The 16010-nt window shown below is 45.8% G+C and overlaps 1 protein-coding gene across 1 annotated transcript in view; it reads left to right on the forward strand.

Moving 5' to 3' along the window:
- Nucleotides 1-16010, forward strand: part of CSPP1 (centrosome and spindle pole associated protein 1) — a 156609-nt gene that overhangs the window by 47475 nt on the left and 93124 nt on the right. The window contains exons 9-10 of the mRNA XM_075063062.1: nucleotides 14978-15069; nucleotides 15300-15393. Coding sequence (XP_074919163.1) covers nucleotides 14978-15069; nucleotides 15300-15393 — 186 coding nt within the window. The remainder of the gene's footprint in view (nucleotides 1-14977; nucleotides 15070-15299; nucleotides 15394-16010) is intronic.

The following is a 16010-nucleotide window of genomic DNA, read 5'->3' on the forward strand; positions in this document are numbered from 1 at the left end:
ATGAGGGAACTGCTGATTTCCACCCAGCGACTTCTGCGCTCGATCACCTTGTGCATGCGCACGTGTTATGACCTGGCAGGGGTTCCCCTGCCGCCTATCGTTAAGACTCATTCTACGAGAACTCAGGCCTCGTTGGCCTCCTGTGTAGCTCATGTCCCTATCCAGGACATATACAGAGCTGCCACATGGTCCTCTGCCACACCTTTTCTTCACATTATGTGTTCGTCTCTCAAGCATGGGATGACGCCAGGTTTGGTAGGGTGGTACAGCGTCCCAGAAACTCCTACTCACCTCCATCAGACATAGCTTAGAGTCACCTACTGTGGAATACACATGAGCAATCACTCGAAGAAGAAAGGACAGTTACCTGTTCTGTAACTAGCGTTCTTCAAGATGTGTTGCTCAGGTATATTCCACATCCCACCTCCTTCCCCTCTGTCAGATTTGTCTGGCAAGAAGGAACCGATGGTGGGGGCAGTGCACAGCTCCCCTTATAGCATGATATAGAGGCACCACTCCAGGGGTTGCAGCGGTGCTCCCCCTCTATGGGTACTGCTAAGGGAAAAACTTCTGGCACCGGTACACGTGACGAGCACGCACACCTACTGTGGAATACACCTGAGCAACACATCTCAAAGAACGCCAGTTACGGAACAGGTAACTGTCCTTTCTCTTGATCAAACTTAATTGGTAACCTGGCAGGATAGTGTGGGGCTGTTCTGCCCACAGGCCTAGTCTATGGGCTAGATTCATTTTTGCTGCCAGTGAAGTTATACCACAGATGAATTTAGCTCAGTATGCTTTGAATTAGAATACTAGAAGGCTGTGTTGACTGTCTATGTGGGCTAAGTTAGTTTTCTCTTATAATTATACTCTTGAAAAAATAGTTCAGCTTTATGTTACCTCTGAACAAGGGTGGCTCCAGGCCCCAGCACGCCAAGCACGTGCTTGGGGCGGCAAGCCGCGGGGGGCGCTCTGCCGACGCCGCGAGAGGTCTGCTGAAGCTGCAGGACCAGCGGACCCTCCGCAGGCAAACCTCCAGAACCAGCCTGCTTGCCGTGTTTGGGGTGGCAAAATCCCTAGAGCCGCCCCTGCCTCTGAAGGTTTCCTTTCATATGCATGTTATACAAGATCCACACATGGAAACTATACATTTTTTTAAATAAAAAATTAACTAAGTTAATTTTTAGAAAACTGATTTTAAAATAAACCATAAATATAAAAAATACATAATATATATTGGATATAGGTAATGTTTTATACAGTTCCAAAATAGAAACAACAGAAATTATCCTAGGAAACAAGCATGCACAACTGTTATAGTTTAGATTATAATATGCTCATATGAATATTATTATTTTGAGTTAACAGTATGTCTAAAGAACAGTATTAGTAAGAGACCATGTGCATCTTGTGTATCTAGTTGTATCTAGTGAGGCTGTAATTCTTTACCAATTCAGATGATATAATAAGAATGTATAATATTATTGTTCTGAGCTGAATTTGTTTGCTATGAACTTTTGAGGAAATTAAAGACCTAAAATATCCTTATTTTAGTGATAGGCCTTGCTAATTGGCCAAGTCTCAAAATGTATAAATAATGTGCCAAATCCTGCAGTTCTTATGCAGTGGAAGTTTGTTTAAGCAATGACTATAAAATTTGACTGAATAGGTTCAAGATAGGTGGGAAATACCTTTTTCCTGTGTTTTGTATCTAAAAATGTATAATATACATTTCTGTAAGTATTAAAAATGATGGTTGTCTTCTCAAGGACACCTTGTTTTTTGTTCTCTGAGGCATCCATTTGGTTGCTTTCAGTAGTTTTTTGTTACAATCCATTTCCATTGATGTTCTCTGTGAAAAATCAGAGGTATTTTTACTCATTAATGAGCCTAACAACAACAGAGGAACCAGCTGCAGAAGTAAAAAGAGAATGCTGCCAGAAGTCCAGTAACAGAGTGAAGGCTACCCAGTTTTATTGCTCCCAAAGCAGCATGTATGATTATGTGCCCTATGGGCAGGTGGCGTATGTGTACATTCAGTGCAAGGAGCTCCTGGCTCTCAGAGACCATGTACAGGCTTTGGAGGCCAGAGTATCTGAGCTGGAGGAGCTCAGGGAGACAGAGAGGTACATAGATGAGACTTTCAGGGCAGGGCCGGTGCAACCATTTAGGTTGCCTAGGGCGCCAAGATTTGGGGGTGCCAAAAAGTGGCACCCCCCAAAAAAATTTTAAATGGTTGCAGCCGCTGCTGCTGGAGGGGCTGAGCTGCCGGCAGCAGCAGCTGCCTGGCGCCGGCAGCCCAAGGTGTCCCCGGGTCAGGCGCGCCCCTGAGGTCAGTTGCCCCGCGCCGCAGTCCGGCAGCCCACGCCCCCCCCCCTCCCCTCCTTCGCGCTGGGGTCAGGGAGCCGCTGCCGCAACCCAGCAGCCTAGGGCGCCCCCCCCCACCCCCGGGGTCAGGGAGCCGCGAGACCCGCGCGCGGGGCAGCGAAATGTCCCGGCACCTAGGGTGCCAGAAACCCTAGCGCCGGTCCTGTTTCAGGGACATAGTAGAATGATCCCACCCGTGGTCTGACAGCCTCTGTCAGGAGGATGAAAGTCTCAGGGAAGGAGGACATCCAACTGGAGTAGAGGGAAATAATCCCATAATTGGGACCCTCCTTCCAGATGATGACGTGGTATCCTCTTGCACTGAGGATACCTTTCCAGGGGCAGGAGCTCCAGTTATTAGGAAGAGACAGATATTAGTAATGGGCGATTTGATTACTAGAAACAGAGATAGCTGGGTTTACAATGACAGAGAGAACCACATGGTGACTTGCCTGCCTGGTGCAAAGGTGTGGATGTCTTGAGACATCGAGATAAGCTTATGTGTAGTACTGGGCGGAGCCAGTGGTCATGGTACATGTAGGTACCAACAACATAGGGAAGGATAGGAGAGAGATCCTGGATGCCAAATTTAGTCTGCCAGGTAAGAGATTGACGTCCATGCCCGACATGGTAGCATTCTCTGAAATTCTTCCAGGGCCAGTTAGACAGGCAGAACTGTAGGGTCTCAATGTGTGGAAGAGATGATGGTATAGGGAGGAAGGTTTCGATTTATTAGGAACTGCGGAAGCTTTTGGGAAAGGGGAAGCCTATACAGGAAGGATGGGCTTCACCCAAACCGAAATGGAACCAAATTGCTGGTGCTTAAAAACTGCTCGACGACCTTTCTAATTTTAATCTAAGGACTGGGGGAAAGCCGACAGGTAAGGAGGAGCATGTGGTTCAGACATCCCTTTGGGGAGGATCTATAAATGGAGATTCCCTATGTCCTAATAAGGAGAAGAGGATAGAAGATGATAAAATACAGGTAGGATTTGATGAAAAACAGTCAAATGTAAAAAAGTCCCATTTAATTACAACATGTAATGGCAGGCAGCTAAAAAGTGACACTTTTTAAAGTGCTTACACACCAGTACTAGAAGTCTAAATAATAAGATGGGTGAACTAGAGTGCCTCATATTAAATGAGGTTGTTGATATCAAAGGCATCACAGAAACTTGGTGGAATGAGGATAATCAGCGAGATATAGTAATACCAGGGTACAAAATATATGGGAAGAACAGAATAGGTCATGCTGATGGGGGAGTGGCACTATATGTGAAAGAAAGCATAGAATCAAATAAAGTAAAAATTTTAAATGAACCAAACAGTACCATAGAATCTCTATGGATACTAATTCCATGCTTGACTAATAAGAATATAGCAGTAGGGATATATTACAGACCACCTGACCAGGATGATGATAGTGACTATGAAATGCTCAGGGAGATTAGAGAGGTTTTAAAATAAAAAAAACTCAGTGATAATGGGGGTTTTCAACTATCTTTATATTGACTGGGTGCATATCACCTCAGGAAGGGATAAAGTTTCTTGACACCTTAAATGACAGCCGCTTGGAGCAGCTGTTCTTGGAACCCACAAGAGGAGAGGCAATTCTTGATTTAGTCCTAAGTAGAGCACAGGATCAGGTCCAAGAGGTGAATATAGCTGGACTGCTTGGTAATAGTGACCATAATATAATTAAATTTAACATCTCTCTGGCAGGGAAAACACCACAGCAGCCCAACACTGTAGCATTTAATTTCAGAAAGAGGAACTACACAAAAATGTGGAGGTTATTAAAACAGAAATTAAAAGTTTTAGCACCAAAAGTAAAATCCCTGCAAGCTGCCTGGAAATCTTTTAAAGACACCGTAATAGAGGCTTAACTTAAATCTGTACCCCAAATTAAAAAACATAGTGGGAGAACCAAAAAAGTGCCACCGTGGTTAAACAACAAAGTAAAAGAAGCAGTGAGAGGCAAAAAGGCATCCTTTAAAAAGTGGAAGCTAAATCCTAATGAGGAAAATAGAAAGGCGCATAAACTCTTGCAAATGAAGTGTAAAAATGTAATTAGGAAGGCCAAAAATGAATTTGAAGAACTGCTAGCCAAAGACTCAAAAAGTAATAGCAATTTTTTTTTTAAATACATCAGGAGCAGAAAGCCTGCTAAACACCAGTGGGACCACTGAATGATCGAGATGCCAAAGGAGCACTCAAGGACAATAAGGCCATTGCAGAGAAACTAAATACATTCTTTGCATCGATCTTCACTGTTGAGGATGCGAGGGAGACTCCCAAACCTGAGCCATTCTTTTTAGGTGACAAATCCATAGAATTGTCCCAGACTGAGGTGTCATTAGAGGAGGTTTTGGAACAAATTGATAACTAAACAGTAATAAGTCACTGGGAGCAGATGGTATTCACCCAAGAGTTCTGAAAGAACTCAGACATGAAATTGCAGGACTAACAACTGTTGTCTGTAACCTATCATTCAAATCAGCTTCTATATCAAATGACTGGAGGATAGCTAATGTGATGCTAATTTTTAAAAGAGGGCTCCAGCAGAGACGCCAGCAATTACAGGCCAGTAAGCCTGACTTCAGTACCTGGCAAATTGGTTGAAACTATGTTAAAGAACAAAATTGTCAGACACATGGATGAACATAATTTGTCGGAAAATAGTCAACATGTTTTTTTGTAAAGCGAAATCATGCTTCACCAATCTATTGGAATTCTTTGATGGGGTGAACAAGCATGTGGACAAGGGGGAATCCAGTGGATATAGTGTATTTAGATTTTCAGAAAGCCTTTGGCAAGGTCCATCATCAAAGGCTATTAAGCAAAGTAAGCAGTCCTGGGATAAAGGGAAGGTTCTCTCATGGATTGGTAATTGGTTAAAAGATAGGAAACAAAGGGTAGGAATAAATTGTCAGTTTTCAGAATGGAGAGAGGTAAATAGTGATGTCCCCCAGGGATCTGTACTAGGCACAGTCTTATTTAACATATTCATAGATGATTTGGAAAAAGGGGTAAACAGTGAGGTGTCAAAATTTGAAGATGATAAAAAACTACTCAAGATAGGCAGACTGCGAAGAGCTGGAAAAGGATCTCTCAAAACTAGGTGACTGGGCAAGAAAATGGCAGATGAAATTCAATGTTGATAAATGAAAGGTAATGCACATTGGAAAACATAATCCCAATTATATATATAAAGAATGATGGGGTCTAAATTTGATGTTAGCACTGAAGAAAGAGATCTTGGAGTCATTGTGGATAGTTCTCTGAAAACATCCACTCAATGTGCAGCGACAGTCCAAAAAGTGAACAGAATGTTGGGAATCATGAAGAAAGGGATAGATAATAAGACAGAAGATATCATATTGCCTTTATATAAACTCCAATCTTGAGTATTGCATGCAGATGTGGTTGCCCCATCTCAAAAAAAGATATATTGGACTTGGGAAAGGTTCAGAAAATGGCAACAAAAATGACTTTAGGTATGGAACAGCTGCCGTAAGAGGAGAGATTGATAAGACTGGGACTTTTCAGCTTGGAGAAGATGGCCAAGAGGGGAATATGTTAAAGGTCTATAAAATGACTGATGTGGAGAAAGTAAATAAGGAAGTGTTCTTCTTCAAGAACTTGCTCATATTGATTCCAATTAGGTGTACGTGTGCCGCATGCACGATTGTCGGAAGATTTTTACCGTAGCACCACTCAGTGGGTCGGCTGAGGTGCCCCCTGGAGTGGCACCCTTAAGGCACCAGATACATGCCCCTGACGACCCAGCGCCCCCTCAGTTCCTTCTTATCGCCCGAGACAGTCGCTGGAACTGTGGAGTGCGGCATAGCTGATCTCCACCTCCCTAGCTCTTTATTCGTTGTACTGTAGATAGTTGTTTAGTGTAGTTGTTAATAGTTTTCACAGTTATAGCGTAGTTGATAGTAAGTTTTGTATATAGTGTAGATAGTACTTGGAGGAAACGGGGTTTATCCCCTTCCCCCCTGCCCGGTACCAGGGCCCATGTCCAGGTCTCCGGTTTTCAAGCCTTGCTCAGCCTGTCTCAAGCTGATGCCTACGGGAGACCCCCTCAGTTCCTGCTTGAAGTGCCTCGGGGAAGCCCATCAACCAGATAAGTGTCGCATTTGTAAGGCTTTCAAGCCTCCAAACAAAAAAGGAGTGGGACTTTTGTTTAAAACAGCTCCTAATGGAAGCGGCACTTAGCCCGGTACCTTCGGTACCGCGCGCAGACCAGGCGCTGTCGATCCGAAGCATACCTCCGGCACCGGAACGACCCGGCCCCAGCAAAGACTCTCGGCACGAGATGTCTCAGCACAAACCACTTGGTGCTCCTGTGCAGTTGCAGGCGCCGCCTGTGCCCCCATTGAAGCCAGAGCTCAGGCTGGACTGCCCCACAAAGGTGCCAGCTCCGGCACTGTCGATTCCGATGTCGCAAGTACGGTTGAGTCCGGTGCACACAAGTGTCCTGGTGTGCACCGTGGTTGAGCTCGGCCTGCCGTCCACTCTGGAGACCTTGTCCACCACTCACGACTTGATCGCACTGACTGAGCCTGGACCGTCCCGCCCTCCAGCACCGCTGGTACCGACTGTTCCATCCATAGGGAAACCTGCCTTCATGCGACCTTCCTTGCAGAGTGAGACAGCTTGGCACCGATCTCGGTCCCGGTACAGGTCATGGTCCTGATCCCGCCGATGGTCCCGGACTCAGCACTGCTCACAGTCCCGGCACCGATCCCCATCTCGGCGCCGGTCGTACTCGCAGTGCCACTCTGCCTCACGTAGGTCTCCCTCTTGGTATGATCGGTACCGATCCAGCTCCTTGCACTGGTCCCGGCACTGATCGTCTCACAGCCAATCCCTGCACTGCTCGAGCCGTAGATCCTCATCGGGATCTAGATCGGCCTCCTGACGCCGTTATGACCATTGGTCCTGATCCCGATTGTGGTACCGCTCGAGATCACGGCACCGGTCTCCAGCTCCGAGGCACATAGCGACAGAGCAGGATGGTGGAAGGCTGCGTGTGCGTTCGGCCCCGCCTTGGCCTTCACGACCAAATTCAATGTCATCCCAAGCGGGGAGTGGCTACCACATCCAGGGCCATGACACTGATGGTGCTAGCCAGGGGCAAGATGAAGGACAGGATCCTGACCAGGGACCCCCACAATGGTCCTTCTGGACTCCTTGGGCCTACCACCAAGCCCAAGGTGTACCCTCAAGTGCTTCTCGATCTGCCCATTCGGAGCCTCGGATGCCTGAGGCCTTTGTGAGCCACCCTTCCCCAGTAGCCTCGGAGGCGACTGCCCTGCCACCAGATCAGGCCCATGCCACTAGCGTGGGGGACCAAGGGCAACCGGACCCTCCTCAACCAGACCTTCCCCAGGATCTGCTAGTCCCAAGGGTGTCCTCCTCATCCTCACCTGGCTAGGCCATAGCAGGCACATCCTCCTCTGGCCCACTGCCTATAGATCTTCGTGCACACCAGGAATTGCTACGTAGAGTGGCACAGAACATGAACCTCCAAGTGGAGGAGGTGGTGGAAGTTTAGGATCTGGTGGTGGACATCTTGTCAGCTGATGCCCCCACACTCTAGGACTCTAGCCTCGGGTGTGGCTATGCACCGCATTTCATGGCTACAAGTGTCCGGTCTTCCACCGGAGCTGCTGCAGACGATTCAAGACCTGCCTTTTGATGGCCAGGGGCTATTCTCAGATAAAACTAATCCCAGACTTCAGAGTCTGAAGGACAACAGGGCCATCATGCACTCATTGGGCATGCATACCTTGGTGACGCAACGTAGGCCCTTCCATCCCTAACCGCAGCGCACCTACCCCTGACCCTCGACTACGGCAAGACTTCGCTAGAAGGCGTGGCCATGGTAATAGGAGGGGACGATCTGGTTCTTAATCAGGCCAGAATCAGGGCCCCCCAAAACCATCGGCAGGGCCCAAGCAAAACTTTTGAAGGTGCGCCTGAGGACAGAGCACCACTCTCCTTGCAGGATCCTTTCCCACCTTTCTTCAACCGCCTCTCCTATTTCCTCCCTGCGTGGTCCCCATAATGTCAGATCGCTGGGTCCTACGCACGGTAGAAACTGGATACTATTTTCAGTTTGTTTTTCCCCCCCTCTCACCCTCCCTCCCCATCTTTCTTCAGGGACCCCTCTCACGATACAGGAGATACAGGCACTCCTGGCTATCGGAGCGGTGGAAGAGGTCCCAAAGGATTTGAGGGTCAGAGGTTTTTACTCTCGTTACTTCCTAATCCCCAGGGCAAAGGGGGGACTACGGCCCATCCTGGACCTGCGTGGACTCAACAAATTCATGGTAAAGTTGAAGTTCCACATGGTTTCCCTGGAGACTGGTACGCCTCCCTCGACATGAAGGATGCATACTTCCACGTAGCGATTTACCCACCACACAGGCGATTCCTTCACTTTGTGGTCAGCCAGCAGCATTTCCAATTTACTGTCCTTCCCTTCGGCCTGTCCACAGCACCAAGGGTCTTCACAAAGTGTATGGCTATTGTAGCCGCCTTGCTCCACCAACATCGGATACAAGTGTTCCCATATCTCGATGACTGACTCGTTCGGGGTCGTTCCGAGCTACAGGTGCGGTCTCATGTTTGCTTTGTCCAGAGCTTGTTCAGACAACTGGGCCTGCTGCTTAACACTGAAAAGTCCACTTTGGAGCCAACCCAGAGAATAGACTTCATTGAGGCGATCCTGGACTCGAATCTCGCCAGGGCGTGCTCACCAGAGGCCCGCTTCTAGTCCATGATGACCATTATTCATGGCCTCCAAAGCTTCCCGGTCTCGACAGCACACACGTGCCTTGGTCTTCTGGGCCACATGGCCTCGTGCACTTTTGTGACCAGACATGCCAGACTATGCCTCCATCCACTTCAGACCTGGCTCTCGTCAGTGTACCGTCCAGGCCAAGACAGTTTGGACACAATACTCATGGTGCCGACTGAAGTCTTATCCTCTCTGGATTGGTGGCTGAACCCCAGCTTGGTTTGCGAGGGGATGCCATTCCATGCCCCACAGCCCTCTCTATTCCTGACCACGGACGCGTCATCTCTGGGCGGGGGTGCTCACCTGACGGGCCTTCGCACACAAGGTCTTTGATCCACACAAAAAATAACCCTATACATCAACGTAAGGGGACTGAGAGCAGTACGCCTGGCGTGTCAGGTATTCCGCGAACACCTTCAGGGCCGTTGTGTCACAATCTTCACAGACAACATAACGGCCATGTTCTACATCAACAAGCAAGGTGGAGTGCGGTCGTCCCTCCTCTGTCAGGAAGCTATACATCTCTGGGAATTTTGCATAGCCCATTCAATCGACCTGGTCGTGTTGTTTCTCCCAGGAGTTCAGAACACCTTGGCAGATTGCCACTGCAGGTCCTTCCTAGCTCACAAGTGGTCGATTCGCCCGGACGTTATCCATTCTGTTTTCCAGAAGTGGGGGTTTCCCCACATAGACCTCTTCGCCTCTTGCGAGACTCGGAAGTGCCAGGTGTTCTGCCCTCTCCAGGGACTCTGCCTGGGCTCCCTGTCGGAAGCCTTCCTGATACCGTGGAAAGACCACCTACTCTATGCCTTTCCTCCATTCCCATTGGTCCACAAGGTCCTTCTCAAGTTACGCAGAGACAAGGCCTGCTTAGTCTTGATTGCTCCGCATGGCCCAGACAGCATTGGTACACCACACTCCTCGATCTGTCGGGGACTAAACCAATTCCTCTACCATTGTGGCCAGATCTGATCACTTATGTAATCCAGACCTACAGTCCTTCCATCTCACAGCATGGCTGCTGCATGGCTAACTCAATCTGAGCTGCGTTGCTCCAGTTCAGTGCAGCAAGTACTCTTGGGTAGCAGAAAGCCCTCCACTAGATCCACGTACCTGGCCAAATGGAAGCAATTCTCCTGCTGGTGTGCCCTGAGCAATACTGTCCCTCTGGAGGTGCCAGTACCTACCATCCTCGAGTATCTCTGGTCCCTGAAACTGCAAGGCCTAGTTGTCTCATCCATCAGAGTACACCTAGCAGCGATTTCAGCCTTTCACCCTGGCGAGAACAGGTGCTCGGTGTTCTCCAATCCTATGGTCAGCAGGTTCCTCAAGGGTTTGGAACGTCTGTATCCACAAGTTCATCGTCCGGCCCCTACATGGGACCTCATTCTGGTCTTATCTAGACTGATGGGTGCCACCTTTGAACTGATGGCCACCTGCTTGCTTCTGTACCTTTTCTGGAAAACAGCTTTCCTCATCGCTATCACATTGGCGAGGCGAGTGTCGGAACTTCGGGCCCTCACAGCGGATCCACCATATACGGTGTTCCATAAGGACAAGGTACAGCTGCAGCCACACCCTGCCTTTCTCCCTAAGGTGGTTTCTGCCTTCCATGTCAACCAAGACATCTTCTTCCCGGTCTTCTTTCAGAAGCCACACGCTTCACAATGAAAGCAGCAGCTACTTTCCCTAGATGTTTGTAGGGCTCTCACCTTTTACATCAAACGAACAAAACCTTTTAGAAAGATGTCCCATCTGTTTGTAGCAGTGGCAGACCAAATGAAGGGCCTCCGGTCTCCTCATAGCAAATCTCATCTTGGATTACATCATGTATCAATGCGTGCTATGACTTGGCTTGTGTCTCAACTACCCCCTTCACTGCCCATTCTACTCGGGCTCAAGCTTCGTCCTCCACCTTTCTGGCTCATGTGCCCATACAGGAGATCTGTAGGGCAGCGACTTGGTCATCCGTGCATACTTTCTTCCCACTATGCCATAGTGCAGCAGTCCAGGGATGATGCAGTATTTGGTTCAGCGATCCCTCACTCCGCAACATCTCACTCCGACCCCACCGCCTAGGTAAGGCTTGGGAGTCACCTAATTGGAATCGGTATGAGCAAGCCCTCGAAGAAGAAAAGACAGTTACTCACCTTTGTAACTGTTGTTCTTCGAGATGTGTTGCTGATATCGATTCCAAACTCGCTCTCCTTCCCCACTGTCCGAGTAACCGGCAAGAAGGAACTGAGGGGGCGCTGGGTCGGCAGGGGCATATATCCGGTGCCATAAGGGCGCCACTCCAGGGGGTGCCCCAGCCGACCCACCGAGTGTTGCTAGAGTAAAAATCTTCCGACGATCGTGCCCGTGACGCGCACACACCTAATTGGAATGGCTATGAGCAACACATTTCAAAGAACAACAGTTACAAAGATGAGTAACCATCTTTTATTTACTCATCCTCATACCACAAGAACTAGGGGCCACCAAATGAAATTAATGGGCAGCAGGTTTAAAACAACAAAAAAGGAAGTATTTTTTCACAAAATACACAATCAACCTGTGGAACTCCTTGCCAGAGGATGTTGTCAAGGCCAGGACTATAAGAGGGTTCAAAAAAGAACTTGATAAATTCATGGAGGTTAGGTCCATCAGTGGCTATTAGCCAGGATGGGCAGGGATAGTGTCCCTAGCTTCTGTTTGCCAGAAGCTGGGAGTGGGCGACGGGATGGATTACTTGCTGATTACCTGTTCTGTTCATTCCCTCTGGGGCATCTGGCATTGGTCGTTGTCGGAAGATAGGATACTGGGTTAGATGGATCTTTGGTCTGACCCAGTATGGCCGTTCTTATGTTTTTAATTTTAGCTGGGAATTGGACTGTGCATCTGATTCCTTCACAAAAAATTTTTTTTCAGAGTCTTCTGAGAAGGCTGGTTAGGAGGCAAAAAATATAAATTTTGTTTCTTTAGATCTATCCATTTGCAGGAACTTGTTGTAATCTCAGGTCTTGATAGGGTTTGGAATGTTGTGGTTATTCTTCAGTCGTTCACTTAAAGGAATTGATTGGACCATGTAACCAGGTGCTGCAAGCAAGACAAATTTGTGGTTAAAAAACCAAACAAAAACTTGGTGTTTATGGCATTCTACAACCAAAATTCAATAAAATTAAGAAAACAAAGATTCCTGGAAACAGTCTCTTAAATATGCTTCTGCCTTGGGGAGAGTCTGTTCTCTTAATTTCCTGAGAAATAGAGAAACCTCCCTTTTTTTATAGTGCTTCCGGATAAAGGTATTCCTGGAATAATTTGACGATGAAAAGGTTCCTTTGCAATTCTTGCAGTGAGGGAAGACATTACTTAATCTCCCTGCTCAGGAAAAGTTCTAACTCTCTCCCTGAAAAACACAAAAAAAAGGTCTACATATCATTTCGGCAATTGTAATAGCACGTTCAGATTTCACTGTCTATTATTAATTTGCTAGTGGTAGTTCTAAATACTCTTTCTGTGTGGGTCATATCGTATGCTTGTGTAGATAGTTTGCTGTGAAGTAGAATATTGCAAAATAATAATTGGGTTGGTGGTGATGGTGGGGAAAAGCAGATTGAAAAAGCTCCTTCACTAAAAATAAATGACTAAAAAGTATGAAGCTGTACCTCTTTCAAACTCCAGACAGTAACAGTGCATAAATATTTGTAATACATCTGTGGAAGACAGCTTTGGATACTCCTTATCAGTCTCTAATTTTAAATAAGTTCTAACAAATTGAAAGACTATGTATGTGATGAGGAAACGTCAAGAGTCTTTAGGAAAATACTGACTAGAATAGTATAAGGGATTTATTTCCCACTGGATTAATTTGAGGGTTTTTCTCAGATAAATTGTTGTGGTTCCACACACTGGTTGGTGTCTCATTACTCATTAATTAATCTACTTTGGAAGCAGACTAACTTCAATTTGGAATGAATTATTCCACAATAAGATAGGTGCAGATGCATCTCAATTCCAAATGAACTATTCTGCTTCTGACAGTCTTCCCACTGCTTTCTCACTCTGTGTTGCTGCACACCTGCATCAACCCCACTTTTTACCTGTATGCCCTTTACTGTTCTAGGGTTATCTCCCAATTGAAATACTTGATCATAGCCAGGTGTATTCCATTGTGTTTCCAGCATGTGACAAGTTCACATACCTGGATTCATATACAGATTATAGCAGCCATGCCTTGTGTTTCTGTGCTGAGGTTCATCCTGGACTTCCTTGGCTTGTGGGGAGAAGATCAGATCCAGTCTCGGATCCAGTCTCATTGTAACAGCAATCACTGGAGTGCCAAGATATATGAGAGGATATCAAACCAAATGAAGGAGAAGGGGCACTTCCGGGATCCAATACAGTGCCTCACTGAAAAAAAAGGGCTGTGACAGAGTGATAAAAACACACCAGTATTAATAAGACTTCTGGCTGAAGTTGCAAGACCTATGTCTACTGTGAAAAGCCGAACTGGATTTTGCAAAGAAGGCACCGCCAGCAAACCCTGGCTTGTTCTGGAAATTACTGAAGATACCCCAGTGAACACTGACAAGGAGGAGATTGTTCTGGACGGCCAAGATTTCTTCAGCTAGCAAAACCCAGGGCAGGCCCCATGGCAGACACAGTATCTGAGATTCCACCCCCAAATTCCAGGCAGAGAATCAGCCTGACAGCTGGGGAGGGGACCTCTTCCAGTAATTGTGCTATATTACATGACAACTGTATAGGGAGATTTAAACAACTTTGTTCTGGGTGCCATCTTCAGTGAGTGGGCCACTTCTTGTTTGCATGTAACTGACAGATCTGGTTCTGTCTTCTGAGCTAAAAACAGGTTAAAGACTCACTACAAAGGATCAGAGGGGTAGCTGTGTTAGTCTGGATCTGTAAAAAGCGACTAAGAGCCCTGTGGCACCTTATAGACTAACAGACGTATTGAAGCATAAGTTTTCGTGGGTGAATACTCGCTTTGTCAGACGCATGTAGTGGAAATTTCCAGAGGGAGATATAAATATGCAGGCAAGAATCACTCTAGAGATAACGAGGTTAGTTTAATCGGGAGGATGAGGCCCTCTTTTAGCAATTGAGGAGTGAACACCAAGGAAGGAGAAACTGCTTTTGTAGTTGGCTAGCCATTCACAGTCTTTGTTTAATCCTGAGCTGATGGTGTCAAATTTGCAAATGAACTGAAGTTCAACAGGTTCTCTTTGGAGTCTGGTCCTGAAGTTCAACCTCCCTGGATGCACAATATCAGATTTAAAGATAGTCATCTTGCAGCAAAAAAAACTCAGGTCCATCAGTGGCTGTTAGCCAGGATGGGCAGGGATAGTGTCCCTAGCCTCTGTTTGCCAGAAGCTAGGAATGGGTGACAGGTTATCATCAAGTAATCCATCCCCTTTCTGTTCATTCCCTTTGGGGCACCTGCCATTGGCCATTGTCAGAGGACAGGATACTGGGCTTGATGGATCTTTGGTGTGATCCAGTATGGCCGTTCTTATGAAGCCCATACATAACTGTGTGAATAGTGCAACTTCAGTGGGCTTGCCTATGTGCTTTCAGTTAGTGCCTGTGATAGCTACACATGTTTTAGGAACAGAAGAATAGAAGAAATCCACATTTGATAGTTGTCTCCTTCCTTGACCTGTAATGTCATCTACAATTTCATAAGAGCTTTCTCTCATAAATGGTTCACATAGTAATTTAAGTGTATGTTTTATGCCTCACACTGACTTTTAGCCAATATTTTAAATTTTGAACATTTTTTTTCTTTTACAGAAATCGGGCACAAAGCAATTCTCCAACTAATGAACAGGCAAGGTCCTCCACTGGTAAAGATGATATTCCACATACAACAGGGCTCATTCTTGGTATGTATAAAAGCCCAACTAATGATGGTTATATTGTGATATATAGTGCTTTTCTTCTTTGAAATGATTGAGTTAATTTATTCTTTCAATATACTCCTGATATTGGTAAAAAGCATTAAGTTAAATTAAAAAAATAAAACTTAACTTCACTGGACCTTTGTAGAAGGTGTTGGAAGACAAAGATGTGTATATTTTTCATGGAATGTTTATGCTTCCTACCTTTTCATTAGGTAGTCAAGACCGGGAACTTATTCAGAGAAAAAAAGAGAAATACAGACAAGAGCTAATGGAACAGATTGCTGAGCAACAGAGAAATAAGAGACGGTAATGGAAAACCATTGTAATTTGGAAAAAGACTTAATGAAAATTAAAGTGGATTTTATGATTGTGAATTGTATGCAAAAAATTCTTTTAAAATAATGTAAAATTATAGTAGATACCTTATATAAAGTGCACATTTTTCATTAAAACCAAATTCAGTTGGAAGCTTCATCACCCTTCAGAAATTTACTTTTTTTTAAAAAATAATTCTTTTACTGTTTGGAAACTTTCTCTTTTTTCCCCATTTTGCACCCTGAGGTTGTTTATGCTAATACTAGACATCTCTCACTGTCCTATTTTTATGACTGTCATACAGTATATAACCTATAAACCTCAAAGGGACCGCTTTAAATACTTTTTATAGCTTTGTTTCCTTTTTCTTTGTAGTATATTTCTAGAGGCTTAATGGTAACACTTATTTCTTTGTTGGCTTCACTGCTATTTTTTTCCTTTTGTTTCTTAAGTCAGGTTCTCAGAAAAAAGCCCAAGTAAATGGGGTCGTAGTTGAGTGGCAAGACCACAAACTGTGTTTTTTTGTTTGTTTGTTTGTTTTTTTGCCTTACAGATGGTACACATTTGAAAAGGGATCTATGATATTCTTTCCTGTTCCCCAAATTGGA

The sequence above is a fragment of the Chelonoidis abingdonii genome, chromosome 2, assembly GCF_003597395.2.
Source record: "Chelonoidis abingdonii isolate Lonesome George chromosome 2, CheloAbing_2.0, whole genome shotgun sequence".
In the NCBI taxonomy this organism is placed as follows: Eukaryota; Metazoa; Chordata; order Testudines; family Testudinidae; genus Chelonoidis; species Chelonoidis abingdonii.